The sequence below is a fragment of the Marmota flaviventris genome, chromosome 15, assembly GCF_047511675.1.
Source record: "Marmota flaviventris isolate mMarFla1 chromosome 15, mMarFla1.hap1, whole genome shotgun sequence".
Taxonomy (NCBI): domain Eukaryota; kingdom Metazoa; phylum Chordata; class Mammalia; order Rodentia; family Sciuridae; genus Marmota; species Marmota flaviventris.
In genome coordinates, this window is record NC_092512.1 from 56,388,466 (window position 1) to 56,408,859 (window position 20,394).

A 20,394-nucleotide genomic window follows, 5' to 3' on the forward strand; every position below is an offset into this window, starting at 1 on the left:
AGAGCAAAATGTCTCTTACAATAACATACTATGTCTCTTACTTAAGCACAAACCTCAAAAAAGTTTATAGTTGACTTATGTATGCTCATTAAACATTGCCCTAAAATAATCAAGATGCTCTGCACACACCCCAAGCAGGGCAAAATACTTCCATCCTTCATTTTCATATATGTTTCAGTTGACAATGATCAGTAAGTGATCAAGCCCATTGAATTATTTGTAAAATCTTGAAATAACTAAATTGATTTCTTTTAATCAAATCATTCAGTTGTTTTATTAGTCTAATTTTTTCAGTCTGTAAGGGGGAGATGCTTTGGGCATTTTGTACAGCACCAACTATATTGCCAGTAAGACTCAGATAGAGTTGGGCACTGGCACTTTAAAGTAGATTCATATTTTAAAAAATAGCTCTTATGATCAGTACAGAGCTGAAGGATTATTTCAAGTTGATATATTGAAGTGGTACTTCTTTAAGAAACATAAAAAGATAGAAGTTTTAACTTACAAGTAGTTAAGTGCAATTTGCTTTTCCAGGGTTATGTGTTATGACAGTGTAGCTTCTGTTGCTCATGAGATTGGGCATCATATTCACATGCTGCTCTCTCTTAGCACTGGTTGTTAAAGTAGATGCCAGTGCACCTGTAATACATTGTGTTATAGTTTAGATATTAGGTGTCCCCCAAAAGCTCATGCATGAGATAATGCAAGAGGGTTTAGAGGTGAAATGATTGGGTTATAAGAATATTAACCCAATATTAACCCAAACAGTGGATTAATTCCCTGATTGAGATTAACTGGGTAGAAACTGAAGGCAGGTGGGGTGTGGCTGGAAGAGGTTGGTCTTTGGGCCATGCCTTTGGGATTTATATTTTGTACCGGCGCGTGAAGTCTCTCTCCCTCGGCTTCCCTTCACCACATTTTTCTGCCCTGATGTTCTGCTTCACCTGGAGCCCCAGGGAATGGAGGTGGCTGTCTATCAACTGAGACTTCTGAAACTAAATAAACTTTGCCTCCACTAACTGTTCTTGTCAGGTCTTTTAGTCACAGCAATGAAAAAGCTGGGTAAAACAGATGGTATATTTGGGAGAAAAGTATAGGATATCATTTTTAAATTATCAAATTACAGCACATGCAATACACAGTTCTCTTTCATAAACAGGATAAAATAGGGTACATACTTGTATCTATAAACATATTTATATCTCTCCATGCAGATCTACACATCGTATGCTTGTCCATTTATATCCGCATCTACACACACACACGTACAGAGAATGTGCATTGTATGAAGCAAAACTCCCAAAACAAACCTCAGAATTTGCCTTTCTAGAATAGCAAGAAATTTTAAAAACTGCAGAATCATCACAATAGGCACAAAGGAACATGCAACCCAGCAGGCCTGTGGAAGTTGGCTCTCCTGAGACCTATAAGACTCCTGTTCCGAAACTAGTCTATATTCCTGCTGCCTGGGGACTTATTCGTGAACAAGGAAAGTGGATTTCTGTAACCACGATGAGACAAAGTATGATTCCAAAAATTTCCCGAAAAGATATTCCTACAAAATTCAGTCCAGCAGCCCTGGATCTTTACCCATTTCTGGAATCAGAAAATGGTTTCTTGGCCGACTGCTGACTTAAGTGCCAGACCTTCAACAAAAGAAGAGCTGTTTTATACAGAAAGGTTTTTCATGCAAAGGCTTGCTATTTTCCCTACTACAGGGGGATCTGTACATCAAAATATGTCAGACTCTTTTCTTTTGAGCCAAAACAATTCACAAGACAGAAGGCAACAACTTCGATGGCTTACTTGGATAAAGTATGCAGCATTGCAAAACCCTAGCAAAACCCCTAGCCTGTGATAGGGAGATTCCCAGAAAGAGCAAGAGACAGTTTTCTGAACTGTGAGGAACAAAGGCTAATGGATCTGAGATTAGTGTGACCACCATTTTCACCATCTTGTGGAGTCTTCAAATATGCAAGAGATCTTTGATATCTCTTAGTCCAGTAGTTTCCAAATTTAGCTGAATCTCACATATCTTTGAATAAAGAAATACCTGAAAATGTATTGACAGAGGTTGTAAGCTTGGAATTAGTATGTTTTTAAAATTCCATCAGGGGATCTAATGGACATCTCATCTAACCTTTCATGTTATATACACATCTGCCAACTGGATACAATATCATTTCTAGAATGCCTTTCACAGAAACATTTCATGACTCCAAAAAAGTTTGAAAGCATTTGCTCTCTGATACAATCTCAGTGGTAGTTTTTGCTTTTGTTTTTTGTTTTCTGTAGGCCCAATACCCAGCGAAGTCAACTAGGTTCGGCCCCTATCTACCTTTCTAAATACCTAAATACAGAGTATCATTTGAATTCTTCACTTTCCTCCAAAATTAAAGGAAGAGTTCAATTTATACAAATCTCAAGATACAAATAATACAAATAAATGTTCCAAATCAAAAGTGCTAATTAAATTACTTCTTCACAATAGTAAATAACCACTTCTTTTTTTAACATATAAATATATGCTTCATGTTTATCTGTCTCTTCCACTAAGTCATACAATCCACAGGAACAAAGTCTGTTTCTGTCTTTTTGATGCTATACTCTTATTCCCTACTATAGTGAGCTCTCAATGAGCAAGTAAATGAAATGAGTGATCAAGTAGGTAAACAGAAAGGAGGTTAAGATATGTAGTCCAGTTATTTCTGCATAAAGGATTTTTTACCCCAATTTCTGCTTAGGAAAAATCATCATCATCATCATCATCATCATCACATGAGCATCTGTTAAAGCACTAAACAGAACAACTGCACTAACCCAGCAATGTGATATATATGTAACTCCATCAGACATTTAAGATGAGATCCTTATTAAAGTTCAGTGTAGATTCAGTTCTGAGAACCCAGAAGTGATTGAGTTTAAAGAAGATCTCAAAGACCTTTAAGTTGATGCTCATTTTCTAATTCTACTGATAACTCAGAACCCATTTTCTAGATGAAAAAAAACAAAACAAAACTGTGGTATCATCTCAAAGGCAAAAGTTAAAGTAGTATCAGCTACAGAAGCTTTAAACATCCCCTTTTCAGCTGTGAGCTCCGCTTACTATAACTCATTTGCAAATTCACACTTGGCAGACTTGAAAACTGATATTTAAAAGTGTAATACAGAGTTCCTTTTCTGTAGGCAAACTTCTAAGAAAGAATGAAGATTGAAGTAAAGGCACATAAAAGGAAACACAAATAGTTATTTTCTATGAACTATATTCACCCCTTTTCAAGTTGATGAATATGGCTGTGTTCCTCTTCAAAGCAAATTTCAATTGAAGGCCAATGGCAGAGATAAAGTTAAGAATGGCTTTTCAGGAATGACAGGTCCTAGATATAATAGTGTAACCAAGTGTACTTATAGAAATTAAAAAAGAAAGTACCTTTCCAATAATAAAATGCAGAAGTTATCTCCAAGTACAAAATGCAATGCCAATAGAATAGATGTGCTGACAAGACATGAGTAATATTTTCCACATATAAGAAAAGCTTTCATCTCAGAATACTTTTTTCAAAGCTATTTTTGTGCCTTAATTAAGATCCACAGAACTCACTGGATTGTTTTTTTTTTTTTTCCTCCATTTACTAATTTATTAACTAAGGCACAGAAATGCTTGCCAAAAACCACATAAAGAGGGAAAAAGTCAGCTGGATAACTGAAGAAAGAAAATACCTGACTTTCTTTTAAACTTTCCTTTAGTTACAGAGGGAAATGGGGGAATGTTTGTCTAGAGATTTCACTGTCTTTTTCTGAGACAAAACTCCATACACTCCCTCTCAATCCACCCCTAATCTATTAATAAGGGAGGGTATCAAAATTGATGTAGGCCTTGACCATGCTTATTAAGCCCATAGACATAAATGCTGAACTAGGCAGCCAATAGTTCAATTTCACTGTGTTTTAGACTCAAGAAAGCCACTCCAGAGAACCTTTTAGCATGAGCTAATATGGGAGCTTATCATGTTTTCTTGCATAATTTCCTCTTAATTTATTTTCATGGTAAACAGAAAGAAGAAATTATGCAATGATAATGTTCTAACAGTAGGAACACTGGCAGCTCAACTTCTGACCTCACCCTATGTCAACAGGCCTTACAAAATTGAAAACTTCAAGTAAGTTTGTAAATTGTTTACATCAAATAAAATTATGCCTGAAATAGCTAGGGAAAATATTCAGACTCTTTTATGTTGATTATTATTTCAGATATAAGAAACATGTATTTTTATTTCATACCTATGAAAAGAAAAAAAATCCCTCCATTTAACAAGAAAAGCACTAAGAAATACTTCAATTATCCATATCATCAGCACTGTAAAAAGATTCACTAATAGGGGCTGAGGCTGTAGCTCAGTGCCAAAGCACTTGCCTAGCATGTGTGAGGCACTGGGTTCAATCCTTATCACCACATAAAACTGAAATAAATAAAATAAAGGTGCGTCCATCTACAACTATAAATAAAATTTTTAAAAAGATTCACAAATATTGCATGGGTGGAGAGGTAAAGGTAAAAAAGACAGAAGACTTTAATGTTACTGTGAATTATTTTTCAAAAAATGAGATAATGCCTTTAGTAATATAGAAACACACAGCTACTCTATATCATAATCTACTGGGTTGGAATCTAATTATTTTTCCCAAAATACTAAAGGAAATCTAAATATTAATTCTCTAGATGACAGGGGAATAAAAAATGCTAAAATGTGTTTTTAAAAGTACTAAAAGATGTCCCTACAAACTGTGGAATTCAGAAGGACTATAAACAGAGATAACCCATGAGCGAAAAAGAAAGCTTAGAGAAAAAGTATACATTTTCTTCTAAAAAAATGGTGTGCTCACTGAGGACAGGATCAGCATCTACTGCCTTTGTGGCCTTCCTATTCACCTTTGGGAAACAACACAGGGCACTTTTAACCAGTGAGAACAGATGAACACTTTTCTTACTAGAACATCAACCTAACAAAATGTATTTCAGAAGATTTAGGGTATCACAAAATGTACCAATTTTTCATTCCTACAAATGCAGAGAACTCAGTCAATAGTTTTAAAGAACAGAGTATGAATTAAACAAATGTTTAATAGTTAGATATCAAAAAGAGCTCAAACCTACTTACATATTGCTATGGGTGATTTTTCTAATTGGCCATCCCTCAGTCCTCCCTTTCTACTCCAAAAGTCCCTAAATCTCTATCTACCTTCTCATTATTTCTTTTCTTCCTTGCAGGTGATAACTGGTCTTTCTCAAAGATCAACTATTCCATTTGCACCCTTATTTTTATCCTCTTGTGTGGCAGAGGCCCTTCCTTTCCAGGTATAGGACTCCATTCTGTGTCTCCTCTTTATTTAATTGTCCTGTTTGACACTGTGGGTACTAAGATCAGACTGAAGAGTTCAAATCCTGACTAGGTCATCACTGTTACCAGTCATGTGACCTTGGACAATTAAGTTTTCATTGTCTCATCTTCTAAATGGGTATAATAATAGTACATAAAAGGGTTGCTTGGAAATTAAATGAGGTAATATAGAGAGAGAACTTAGGATATTATCTAGCCACCACCAAATAAGTGCTCAGTAAATGTTGATCTCAATCTACTCACTGAGATAATAGATCAGGGGGAAACAGAAGATGAATAAGGAGAATTGGCAAAATAATAAAAAAAAATTGAGATATTTCTTAAAGGAAAGCAGAAAAGGAACTGATTTGTTAAAAAAATAAGAAATGACTAGCAGTGAAGAGAATCCAGCTGATGTTAGTAATTGTCAATCTAATAATTCTTCTAGATACATCCCAAGAGAAATGAAACACATGTGCACACAAAACCTCATATACAAATGTTCATAACATCATTATATATAGTAGCCAAAAAGTGAAAACAATCCAAACATCCAATTAATGGAGGATGAATAAAATGTATTATATCTATATAACAAATTCAGTAATATCAAAGAATGAAGTACTGATACATGCTACAGCACAGATGAACTTTAAAACATTATGCCAAGTGAGAGAAGCCAATCAAAAAGGATTCTATATACTAAGATTGCATCTATATTAAATGTCCAGAATAGTCAAATCTATAGAGACAGAAAGCAATTAGCAGTTGCCTAGGGCCTTGGCAGGGTTGGGGATGGTTGTGGGCAACTAAAATGGTACATGACTTCTTTGGGAGATGATAAAAATATTCCCAAATTGATTGTGATAATGGTTGCATAATTGTCTAAAAATCACAGAATTGCACCTTAAGTGGATGAATTGCATGATATATGAATTTTATGCCAATCAAGATGTTACTAACAGAAAAGCAGCATAACAAAGAGGAGGAGCTCAAAGTTCACTGCTCTGTCAACATGATATATTTTGTGGCACATAATTTTGTTCCTTCCCCTTCTAATTTAGAACTGCTATCTTAGAAGTTAGAAAGTTTTAGTAATGTTTTCCTAAATAATTGCATGCTTTAGTATTGAGATTGCTGTTTTATTTATTCCATCATTTTACCACTGTGGGCAATTTAAGAAGATATTCCTTAGGGTAACATAATACACTTCAGTTAAAAAATTCTCTAAGTATCTTGAGGAATCTGTTCTGATTTCAGAACCAAAGAACAGAACAGAGTACTAATTAGGTAGAAATTAATTTGAGAAAAACTGTGATTTTTAAAAATACATCTTAGCTGCTTGTGGTGGTGCACACCTGTAATCCCAGCGGCTCAGGAGGCTGAGGCAGTAGGATCGTGAGTTCAAAGCCAGCCTCAGCAAAAATGAGGTGCTAAGTAACTCAGTGAGACCCTGTATCTAAAAAAAAAAAAAATACAAAATAGGGCTGGAGATGTGGCTCAGTGGTCAAGTGTCTCCAAGTTCAATCCCCAGTATCCCAAAATTTTTAAAAACTTAAAAAAAAAAATACATCTTAATGAGACTCAGTGTAAAAGACTTCACAAAGAATACCTATTCCAAGTTTGGGATTGGGACCTACCTCTTTTAGGGCAAAAAGACTTAATGTGCTCCCACAATTAGTGAGCTCACTTACTTTTTGGAGAACCTATCACTTTTACCAAATTATATCCTGTTCCCTGAACCTTTGATTAGTCATGTGTACACACAGAATTGACTTCAGTGCTTGTTGACAAGTCTTGCACAACATCATCAAAGGTTTATTATCTCTAGAGACAGAGAACACTTACAATTCACAGGAAGAAATTTCTGAGATCTACTTTAAAACAAAATAAGGGGCATTAATGATTTACTCACGATTTTCATCAATTTTTAATACATTTCCATATATTACATTCTCATTCCTCCCTCTCTCTCTCTCTCTCTCTCTCTCTCTCGCACACACACACACACACACACAATTTGTTCCAAGACTTGAACAACAGAAGTATCAGCAGGTCTCCTTTCTGGATATATACAAAATATAGCCTTGAAATACTGTCTTTTTAATAAACTAACACATGTGAACTTAAAACATATCCACATTTATCTTGCACAACACTGAAAGGCAAAAAACTCTTTTATATGTATACAATGTGACGCTATTAAATATCATTCATCAAAAGATTGAATTGCTCACTTTTGGAAGAGTGTGTGTGTAGTGTGTGTGTGTGTGTGTGTGTTTGGTTCCAATATACTTCTATATCAATGGTTTTCCAATAAATTATCAAGTTGCTACAACTAAAGGAGTATCCATCATTCCCCAGTAAGGGATTAAGTGACCCAGTCCATGCTACAGGAATTTACCAATAAATATACCTGATAGTCTATTTTGAAACAGATATCTAAATAGATGTTAATAAAATTGATAAATTGGGTAATAGCAAAGATAGTCTCTCATTTGTGACTTAAAGACAGTACTTCTCTTTGTTAAGAAAACTCTAAAAAGTATGTAGTTTTTATAAAGCCCATCTTATTTTTGCTGATACTTAGGGAATTAACGGATTTACAAATTGTATTTCTTTGAAAAAAAAAGTTATTTATGAATTCTCCTTGTAACTATTTTTTGGGGGGTGGGAAGGGGTACTGGAGATTGAACTCAAGGGCACTCAACCCCTGAACCATATCCCCAGCTCTTTTTTGTATTTTATTTAGATACAGGGTCTTACTGAGTTGCTTTGTGCCTCACTTTTACTGAAGCTGGCTTTGAACTCATGATCCTCCTGCCTCAGCCTCTGGAGCTGCTGGGGTTACAGGCAGGTTACCACTGTGCCCAGCTCCTTGTAACTATTTTTAAGGACTGTGTCAATGACATAGCAAAGTACCTTCTCAGGGAGTAGACATCCAGGAAAAATTTGGTACTACTACACCATCCAAATAAGTTCCCTTAGTTTTCTAATAAAAGTCAAAGTCAAACAAAAAATAATAAACCAGAACCTGCTTTTAGTCATTTTTTTTTCAAAAGACAATGAAGGGCTTTTGTTTTTAAAAAACAGTGATATTTAATAGATTCACATTGTGTATATATATAAAAAGTTTTTTGTCTTTCGATGTTGTGCAATATAAATTTACCAAATATAAAAATTCTGAAAGGCAAACTCTGGAATTGCATAATCCATTTTAGTTGGTAAATCTCTTTCAAAAAATTAACACTAATGGGTGTAAAAGTTGAGAATTACTTCCCTCTCCCTCACTGATGCCATCTACTCTGTTACTCACTGGGAGGTATCTTGAGTTTTAAGGAAAGGCCTTGCAAACCGACTATCAGAAGTGATGGAAATTAGGCCTGATTTCCCCCAACTGAAAATGAATAATTTTAGGCCCTAATGACATACAGGTTCTTTTTACTCTTAGGCCTGCCATGCATATAATTAGAAATAATTTAAAGTCTTTGAAAGATACTCTACAATGTTATCAAAATGTCCTCAAATGTTTCATTTATACCAAGTATAGTGATTAGGATTAGAACAATTAAAATTAACAATTTTGTCTTTTCAAAATTAAGACTATTCTGGTTTCCAATTGAAGAATATTTCATTAATAAATGTGGTCAATGACAGCCATGTCAATGACTGACTTTTTTTTTTTTTTTTTTTAAGGATCAGGGAGCCAGATTCAGGGAGGCAGGATTGTCCCAAATATCTCTGAGTTCAGTCAATTTCAACAGTTGTAACAATATGATGGGCTTCACACAAAAATTAGCAAAATTTCAAGGAGAGAGAGTCAGAAAGAGAACTCATGGAAAACATACTTTAGAAAGAAAATCCATGGAATCCTATAACTAAAAGAAAGAAGAGAAAGAAAAAAGTAATAATAGTAATAATTCAAAATAAGATGATTCTCAAAAATTCTACAGGGAGCACATGAATAGAACTTCCTCCGGGAATGATAAGGATGCCAAGAGAAAATTCAGGGAAGGAGACAGGTTCAGGGCAGTGAGTAGGCTGTGCTTTAGTTGCTCCTGTGTAGTAAGTTAAATGCTCAAGGAGGCACATCCCCTCCTTTAGGTCAGCAGGGTACTATTTAGAACATTATTGCTAAGGTACCCTGGTGACCTGAACAAATTAGTGCAACTTCCAACGTCGCTTAACTTGTAAGCACTGAGAGCTCAGGCACTAGATAGGTTTGATAAATATTCTATCAGTCTTTTCTATTTAATATACTAAACACCCAAACATGCCAGTAGAAAGAAGCTTTGGGAAAGGAAAGAATGAAAATAAAAGAATTCTGTAGTGACAGGAAATATTCAGGTGACAAATTTAACTAGCAGTTTCTCCTTCTAGCATATAGATGACCCGAGCATCGCAAGCTTATCATTGCAGTAGATTGCACTCACATGTGCACATCTATTGGTCAGCTCTTACAGCATCTAAAATACCTTTAAAGAAACCTGCTAATCTGGTGGAGTGGACATGGGCTCTGCAATGATGAGCCCTAAACAAAACTGTAAAGTTTGCCTCTGAAGGCCCCAGTCTTTCTCCTTTCTTCTCACACCTTATTCTTCCAATCATCACATTTAAAAAGTGTTCTTATTAGCTAACACTCATAAGTAGGCCAGGGCTTGGGCTGGGAAGCCCCCAGGGTTACAATTTCAACTCAGGCTCTTACTATCTGTGAGAATTTGAACAAGGTCATTTTTCTCTGAATTTCAGTTTCCTCATAGGTTAAATGGGAATAATACCATATAACTGTTAGAAAGAATGAATGAGATAATGTACCTAAAGTGGTTAACTTACTAAGATCATTGTCAGTAAGTGTAGTTTTCAAAAGTTAGTGCCTAGCCAGTATGGTGGTACATGCCTCTAATCCCAGTGACTCCAGAGACTCAGGCAGGAGGATTTCAGAGTTCAAAGAAAGAAAGGCTTTAATGCCCCAAACACCCAAACATGTTAGTAAAAAGAGTTCAAAGCCTGCCTCAGCAACTCAGCAAGGCCGTAAGCAACTTATAATAAATAAATAAAATACAAAAAGGTCTGGGGATGTGACTCAAGGGTTAAGCTCCCCTGGTATCAAAAAAAAAAAAAGTTTCATACCAGGAGAGGAGGCACATGCCTAAAATGCCAGTAGCTTGGGAGGCTGAGGGCAGAAGGCTGAGGCAGAGGGACCCCAAGTTCAAAGCCAGCCTCAGCAAATTAGGTAAGCCCTAAGCAATTTATTTTAAAAATAAATTAATTAATTTAAATAAAAAGGACTGGAGATTTTAGGTTAAATACCTGTTTAAAAAAAAGCCATTATAAAAGGCAATATATGCATAAGTAATTATCAATATGGTTTTATTGGTAACAAACTAAAAATCAGAATTTTAAATTTTTTAATGATTTTCTTCTAAGCTGGAGTTAACTAATACAAGCTGGGTCTATCAATAACTCATTCCTTCTACTCTCAGCCTTGCATTCCACTAATTTTACCAGCACATATACAAAGATATAATTCCTCAAACCCAGTACTTCTCTGTACTACTCCCTTAAAAATTGCTTGATAAGCAAATATAACCCTAATGCCTATTTCTTTAGCAATAGGAAACAAAAGTTTATATTATACAGTACCTACTACTTCCTTTATGAAAATCTGGGTATGGTCTCCATATAATTTTATATTTACACATGCATATTTACTATAATAAGTGTATTTTCAAGTCTACAAAAGTTCTTTAAGTTAAAGATAGAAAAGCAGACCTCAAAGATAGAAAATATGGAATATCTATGAAAGATTACACAACTGTGTGAAATGAAATGCTGCCACATACAGCTGTTCTTATCTATGATGAAAATGGTACTATTGGTCATATAATTATATATCTTTAAGCATTTTCTTTCACGGGCCATATTGGAAACCTAATGTACAGAGATACTCCAAGAGTCATACTACATTAACATCCTGCTTATACAAAGAGACTGACTGGAGTCATAATTTGACATGTTTTGTTTTGTTTTAAATTAAGGGCATTTCTTGTATTAAAGGAAATGTGTTAGTAGCATCATCGTCGTGTTTGAAGAACAATATAAATGTTCCAACCAATAGAAAAACTCTATCCTTCCCTCAAATTTCTACCATCATCCTGCCTTAAACAGATCAATAAAGTCTTGCTGAACACTAGGACAACTAAAGTAAGTCCAGATACACAAGGGACATTGTATGACATCTACTAATAATTCAAGAGGCCAAGTACACTCAGTCATTTGCTTAACCACTGTTGAAAGCAAGTACGGGAGCTTTGGATGGCTGTAGAGTTAGCTCTTAATTTTATTGACATGCCTGATATCTAACCACCAAATCTAGCTTGTAATTTTGGAGTTAGAAAGCACCATCTTAGAAATCCCTCCGCTCCTGAGCAGCACTTGGGCAGACAGTTCTTATCCCACTACCTTCAATGGATCCAGCCAGCATTCACAGCAAAATTTCAAAACCTGACACATAGTAAGTGCTTAGTAAATGCATCTGCATTTATTGGAATTAAATACTGGGGTGCCATGGGGGCATTCTGTAGACAGAACTTTGACCCTTGTACCTACACAGGTCACCACACTCCTAGGTCATAGAAATGGCAAAGACATTTTGTAATGGTTAAGACTCTCCTGTTGCTCTTCATTTATGGAGTAAATCAGATCCTCCTTTGCTCTCCTGAAATACACTGATAATTTGGAGGGAAAGTGCCTTTAAGGCTTGAAGTATCTGGATAATGAACAAATCTCCACATCTAATTGAATTCAGCCTGAGCGTAGGCTCAGACTCAAAGCAAACTTGGTAAAGCATTTCCAGTAGAACTCAGGAAGGCCAGATGTTCTGGAAGCAGAACTGTGGTCATTATGCACATGCCAGCTCCTCCTCACTCCACCCCAGGCCAAGACCCTTTCAGCAGTGTGGAGCCTGCCTAACATATGACTCTGGCTGTATTGCTGCATGGTATCCCAGCACCCATGTGAGCATTTCAGCAACTTTACACAAGCTCCACTGATAGGGACGATTAAATTCAATCCGAGGAAACACAGGAGGAGAGTACATTAATTATGAGATGACACTTCCATCTGCTTTACCTCAGGGAGGGCAACAAATGAGCCATTTACTATTTTTGGCTAAATCATACCTGTACTTGATATAAGATAGAAAGAACAAAAGTTTCATACAAAATAGGTAGCACAAATCATAAAGTACTAGTTGATATGTTCCTGATGTGAATGGCAACTTCAAATTGTTGATTATATTTCTGAGATGTGGTTATGTGGTTGTGTAATTGTGCGGTGATGGTGTGTGTGCAGATGCCCACGCAGGTTCAGAAGGAGTAAATGAAGGAAGAACTTGGGGAAGGGCATTCGGCTACCTTACCTGATTCCTTGACATAATCCCTCCACTTTCTCCAAACACAGAAATTCATTCAGATTAAATAGTTCTTTTAATAATACAAATAAATGGGCTAGGATTGTGGCTCAGTGGCAGAGCGCTTGCCTCGCAAGTATGAGGCACTGGGTTCCATCCTCAGCACCACATGAAAGTAAATAAATAAAATAAAGGTACTATGTCCATCTACAACTAAAAAAAAAATACAAATAAACTCTAAAGAAGGTTTGAGAGTCATTTACTCTTTTGGATACACTACTTTGCTTTTTATAAAAAGGCTTGCTTCACTTTGATTAAAGGAATGCTCATTTTCTTTGAGGAATTAGGTAACCTTGCAACATAGTATTTCCATGATGAGAAAATCTGAGTGGGATAAAATAATGAGGATTTGAGGAAAACAACAGCATGTACCAGACATGTAGGGAGATGGTAGCATTGGTTAAGGAAAGCCATGGAGAAAGAAGATAGGAGGGTTCCGGTGACACATTTCACTTTCTAAAAAATTTTGTCTGGTTTGATAACAATTTCACACACCGAAATTATTTTATCTATCCTGATATGGGTATAATAAGTTTCCAATACCTGCTCTAAATTAATCTTTCTAGGAATTGCTATGTGTCCATCTATTTTTTGATAGACAGCTTTGAAGTCATTTTTTTTCTTGAGAAATATAAAGTGGGTTCTCAGTTCCTAATGTAACATATTACTTGCCAAGAGAATGCAGTGAAAAAGGTCCATATTTGTGTTGAAGTAGCCATTATAACACATAGCTGTGCTTCACAAATGTCAAGCTTAAAAACAGAAGCAGACGTAGTCAGTAGAGCTCGCCAATTACATTGTGATCTGAAAACACCAGTGATTTATTAGTTGCTATTAGCTAAGCAACTCGTCTTTATTTGATCTGTGTATTTACTAGTTATAAGTATTATGAAAGCTTGTATTGTTCTACTACAGAAACTTTTTTTCAACCCTGCTTGTTTTTTATATGAAAATACAATACAATAATTTGAATTGTGATTACTTTTTTAAAAAAGAGATCCTGCAACTGGAATTAAATTTCACACTGTATTTCAACCTTGAAATGAACATAAATCTGAAACTAATACAAAAAGTGCAAAAATTTCCATATTCAGGTTAATGTTGAGCAACAGAAAAGAATAACTTTTGTTTATCTCTAAAAACAGCTTTCTTCATCTAAACAAATGACTAGAATAAGATTAAGAAAACCCTGTTTGGGTTTCTTAGATATACACACATATTCCAATTTCCTTCTGCACAATGACTTTTATGCAAATATGTACCACACAATCTCCTGACCTCTTTTACCATCACACCGGGACAATGACAGTTCAATAATTGAAATGGTACATATCTGGTACATTTGATTTTGAATTGCAAAGTTGGACTCAGGCCTATTGAAATGAAAATACCTGTGACTCATTGTTAACTCCAAACTGATCCAGTTATTATTTCCTACTAGTGAAAACAGCAAAAAGGTAGGTGAAGCTAATTATTCCATTTTTGTGTTGCAATTTCCATTGCACATTCTTCTCCCAGTGTACCTCCTTGTATTCTCCTCCGTGATCCTCCCCCAACACCTTGACTTTAATTCTTAACCCGGATTCTTTCATCTATAACAAGAGTAATGAGAAAACCCCAAAAGTGTTCCTTGGGGGTATGTTAGACTAAAAGTTACCTAGGACTAAATCCCATGTGTGTTCTTTGCTCACCATGGAGACAAGAGATTTGCTCACTGCTCTCAGCCAATTTGAAATCCAAATATGAAAACAGCATTATGGAATTCAGATGGGCTCCTCTGCTTCACCACTAGCAGATGCAGAAGGAAAAAAAATACCCATATAATTAAGCTTTTGCCTTTGAACCAGCAAAGCTGTGAACACCTAACTTTAATACACATAATAGCAGGAGAGCAGCTGATGTGCAGGTGCACGGTGCTGAGGGTGCTGAGGGTGGTGGTGAGACCAATCAGCTGGCCAGGAAAGTCCCGGCCAGCCAAGAATAAACTGAACTGTAAATCTGAAATATTGCCAAAGTCTTACTTGTTCTTGCTGAGTTTGAATGTGTAATGCGGTTTTCATTATATCTTTCCACTGGATTCTTTAGAAAAAGTTTGGGATCATTTAAGAGTAAGACCAAATCACAAATGCATTTTAAAAAAATAAATATTAGAAGTAAAAGGATTTCTTTAGTACATTCCTCAGTTTATTCTTTAGTCCTTTGTTCATCCAATATTTACTGAGGACCTATTATGTAAATATCAATTGGCCAAAATTCATAAAGCATGCTAAAGTATGAAATTAAGACTATAATCACATATAACATATAGGTTAAAAACTGTTGTACATATTCCACGTATATGCATGTGTATGGGTACAAATAGTCATTCAGATAAATAGAGATTTTTACCTTGCATGCCCAATTGTAACTATCTAGGCATTTAGTATTTATTAACCTCACTTTAAATATACTTTCACATGTTAAAAGTGAAGATAAAAGGAAATTTGTTTCATTTTTTGTTTCATTTTCCTTGACCAATTTTGCTTCATCATTCAAATTTCTGGAGGAAAAAAAATCAAAATCCAATAGTACTTAGCACTTCAGAGAATTTTACTTGAAGAAAATGAGTAACATGTCTTAACATAACAAAATTGTTTTCTAAAAAAAAATTCTAAGAAAAATAACAGTAAAATATGAATAAAGCTTTGTTTGTTTTTGCAGTCATTGTTAGCAATAGACATAAAGGTATTCTTTTTTCTTTTTCTTTTCTTTCTTTCTTTCTTTTTTTTTTTTTTTTGAGTCCATATGGAAAGATCATCAGCACATTTTGCTTCTGGGTTCTTTGCCAAAATACCATAACCCACAAGCCATCTACCTTAAACATAAAAGGAAAGGTGTTGTTCTGGTCAAATAAAGAAATAATTTTTACTAGCATACGTCTAATGTTAAAGCTGCCTAAATCCTGCCAAATACATTAAAACAACATCTGTAAAACAGATTTTCATTAAATTGATCAGTTTAAAGTTAAGCAGCTAGGCAGATGATGCTTTCAAGCTAACCCCTAACCTTTAACTTTTAACCTCCTTAAACTAGAATAAAGACACACACACACACACACACACACACACACACACACACACACTTCTTTGAGGTAATACTGCTTCAGTTTGACAACCCAAAGGGTAAAATGGTTTATTCAAATCGAAATGACACATCTCTACATTCAGTGTTATGAATCGATATGTTGTCAATAACGAGAAAAGCTGTTTTCTGGCCGCTCTGTATTTGTCTTACAACTGCTACTTGTCACTTTCCTCTAGTGTCTGAATAATTCACAGTGCAAAATGATGTAAATTAAACTCTTAATGAGAATAAATTTTATGTAGGAGATTATTGTCTAGTCATTAACTCTGAAACTATTTTAAGTCTAATTTTAATATTTTAGCCACATGATAAACCATGATTTTTTTTTTTCCAGGCCCAGGCCAATTTGTTAAGTTCTCATTTAAAAGCAATTAATGTTACTTATGAACCAATTTTATTTTGCCGACACAAGCCGAGACCAAGCTTGCTAATATCCTCATTACTGTGTTTGAAAATCCTCTACGTCTGACTCACAGAGTTTCTGAAATTAGTTTGGAAATGGGCTCATCCTCGACACCCTGCTACTCTGGAGTATTTTTCTAGTTGTTTCTAGAAACGAGGAATGCTTCTTGAAGGACAAAAAAGAATATAGTGGGCTTGTCTAATACCAGCTTTCAAAAGCTCAAGTATTTCTCATCTTCAAGGTAAATTTGTTCAAAGTAATTTTGCATTTGTTTGGGGACCACATTTAAATGCTACACTGAGCAAAGACCCTTGGCTATTTAAGAGGTAAGCAACTAAAAAAGTATACAATTTTATATGATTTATAAAATTTAAAAAATAAGAGTACATCATTGGTTGTGGGACATAAAACACTCTTGACTTTAAAGTTCTCTTTATAATCTAGCTTTTTATCTTGATTTGTTGTTACAAATTCCAAAACGCCATCCTACCTGCCCTGCAAAGGAACCTCAAGACTAACTCTGCACCCAGTAAATTACCCTTGGAAGAGTGAGGTGTTCAACTCATACCTATGGAAGAAATATATAAACTTAACACACCACACACACACACCATACACACAAATAATTATCAAACCAATTGATTAAATAACCTTTCCTAAGAAAATAAATAATAATGCTTTTCCTTTCTTTAGGTTCCCATGTGAGAGTAATAAAATAGAAAAATTTGTACATTTATATCTTCTATTCACAACATGTTAATTTAAAGTGTTAGAGGAGCTGCGTGAATATAAACACAGTTCATGAATATTCTATATAGCTCCCAGGGTCTAAATCTATTATTTATACAAACTTAATGTTTGTTTTTTTTCTCCTAGGTATTCTAAAAGTTTTAATAGGTCAGGTATCAACAGAAAAAAGTAGACAATTGAACAGTTGTCAACTGTTGCTATAAAACCTATGAATTATAATACAATTAATCGTTTATATTATATTTTCAATAGTGCAGGCAGAGAAATGTTCCATCTTACATTAGGACCTGCACTCCCCACAAACTGGGGAGCCCAAATCTAATGCTTTCATTATTGATCCACAGAGTGCCAATATCCCAGGAACAATGTTACAAATTCTCACACTGAGTCTTTACATTTTTATACATAGTACATCCATCTAGAATTCCAACTTCAAGAAACAATCCAAATACATAAGACTAGACCAACCTAAATAAATAATTCCAGCACCTAATCCAGAGAGCCATATGTGTTCTTTTTGCTGTGCATTTGTAATTTTAAACAGAGTTAAAAAGCTATAGGTATTATAATCGTTGACTGACTCCTGATAGTATAGTTATCACTGATTTCTAGTTTAAATCAATAGATAACACTTGCAAAATGGATTTTGTAATCATATTTAGAGCTTGTTACAATGACTAATGGTTTGCAATATTTTCTGAATTTTAATATCATCTAGACACAAAGAAGTTTTTCATAAGTTATCAAGTTATTCATCATAGAAATAAATCTGTTGCATTTGTACAAGAACCAAGACAATCAAGGCAATCCAATGAAAAACTACAGAAAATAAATTAATCAGCGATTAGGGTTTAGGAGACATTGAGACAAGTTGTGCAATAAATGACATTTATCACTTGCATTTATACATGACATCTGCATAGTTTATCCCAGTAAACAAAAAAGTACACTTGCTGTCTTAGGAGCATATTTATCTATATCACACTCTTTTGTTGGGGAAAGTGTTACTAGTTGGGAAAAATGTGGTGCAAAACACAACGGAGTTGACTTTGAAGACTTGGACTGATGCTATAGGAATGTTTACCCAATGTTACTGAGATCTCATGCACACACAAAAAAATCATGTTCGGATCATCCCTGTTTGTCACCAAACAAAAGATGATGCATTCGCAGAGTAAAACACAGTTCATTTTTTCTGCTTCGTGTAACCTTTAATAATCAGCCAAGAGAGACTCCATGTTTTTTGTTTTTTTAAAAACAATAGGTAAAAGAGATTTTAAGAGAATTATTTTATATATGACAATACCCAGGAAAGTTCTTTTATTACAGGGAAGCCAGTGAAGCAATCAATGCCGCTGAGGTAGAGGTAAGTGGGACACATAGCAAATCTTTTGAAAAATTCTCCACTGCCATATAGTTGAATATGCTTTTAGTAATGTTAAGTTATAAATTGTATGTTTTGCCTGTCTTTTTTTCTTATTCTAACTTGCAGATCTGTGCTCCAAGCACTGAAACAGTTAATCCCCTTGTCTACTCTGTGCCAACGGAAATGGATGTCACTGCTTACCTTGTAGAGCTTCAGGGCCGCCTCATGCCTGTGATTGGTGGTATGCAAGCGTAATTTATCCACACTGTTGGTATAGTAGTCACAGGCGTTACATTTTAGGTGAACAGGGTTGCCAATGGCAATGCACTTCAACCTCCACTCATTGCTTTTGCCCCCTTCTTTAATGTGGGCCACCAGTTGATATTTCTGCATATGTTTATCAGTCTTGCAGTGGAGCTGGAAGTTGGCTTTGAGCTGAGTGTTGTAGTTACAGAGCTTGCACTGGTAGATATCTCCAATTACAGCCCTCCATTCCTCTTCAGGGAGAGAGCGCTCACTGCTCACATGCACACTTAGGGCCTCCAGGCTGTCAGAGGTGAATTTGTTGCAAACAGCACACTGGAATAGCTTCAGCGCTGGGTCACTGATATAAGGTGACAGCTCTCCTGCAGTAAGGAGGGACAGGTCATCACCCATTAGCTGACCACTGGCAAGCCGGATTTCAGGCGGCAGCTCATTATTTACTACAGGAAAAAAAAAATTAAAAGGAAAAATAGAGACTAGAAAACACAGCACACACAAAGGAATCTGTAAAATAAAGTCTTGACAAGGAATGTGCTTTCTCTAGAGCTTAAACTATAAAAAGCTGTAATAGGATTGAATCAGGATCAATTACAATCATCCCTTTCAACTTCTAAATTCCCTCATCAGATAGCTTTAATTACTCCTACTGGGCATGATGTCATTCTGAAATTTGTATTTTCGAGGACAAGAAAGTTGATCAATACCATAACAAAACAGTCATGTGTTTGCAATTTAAAAACCTAGATAAACTTACATAAACACTAATTGTTATTTCCCAATTTGTCTTAAAGCTTGATGAGATCTGGCTAATACTGTATGTGTGTCTTGTAATCTATTGCCAAATACCTGGATAAGGTAACAGTATTATTGTTAACTTAATTATGTTCAATCATAGCTATTAAAATATTTTTTTAAATATCAATTAAAAACAATGGTAGATCCTTTTGAAGCTGAAGTTTGATACTGTAGGGAATAATCACCAAAACTGAAACTATAAACCTTATTAAGTATGGCTAAGGAGGGCAAGCAATTAATGCAAATTAGCATTTGTTAATCAACCTATTGAATGAAGACAAAGTTTGTTAACTTTTCTTATGTCGTTTCCATCCCTTAACCCTTTCCCCTCTGCATTAATTTAGCTTTGATGTAGAACCACAAATAGTTTGCTTATGCAGCAGATTTAAGAGAAAGTCCTTTCTAGTAAAAGGTCCCCAATATGCTGGCATTCACTACTTTATCTGGGGGGCATCCCAGCAAGTCAAAATGTGATTCAAAACTAACAATAGTGCACAAGAGCAGTTAAGTACTAACCGAGTCCTGGTGCCAAAGCTGCAGCCGTCGTTGGATCCAGCTGGAATGGATTGATCATGAGCTGAGGGTCGGCAGGGTTTTCCAGCTTCATTCCAGTCAGGCCTATGTTCTGGGCCAGGTAGTACTGATAAAGCTCTGCCTCCGCTGGGGCGAGGCCCAAGTGCAGGTTATGCTGGATCTGCTTCATGTTCTGCTGCAAAAGCATCATGTTATGCATGTGCTTTTCACTGGTCATATGAATCCGGAGGTTCCTTGCAACATTGGTTTCATAATCACAAACCTCACACCGCCAGGTGGGTTTCTGTTTGGGTTTGGACGGAGAGGGTGT

General features: G+C 35.5%; 1 protein-coding gene across 1 annotated transcript in view; it reads right to left on the reverse strand.

Moving 5' to 3' along the window:
- The window catches only part of Zfhx4 (zinc finger homeobox 4), a 179,867-nt gene that overhangs the window by 134,482 nt on the left and 24,991 nt on the right, over positions 1-20,394 (reverse strand). The window contains 2 exon segments of the mRNA XM_027948529.3: positions 18,693-19,195; positions 20,067-20,394. The exon segment at positions 20,067-20,394 is cut by the window's right edge and continues 2,311 nt beyond it. Coding sequence (XP_027804330.2) covers positions 18,693-19,195; positions 20,067-20,394 — 831 coding nt within the window.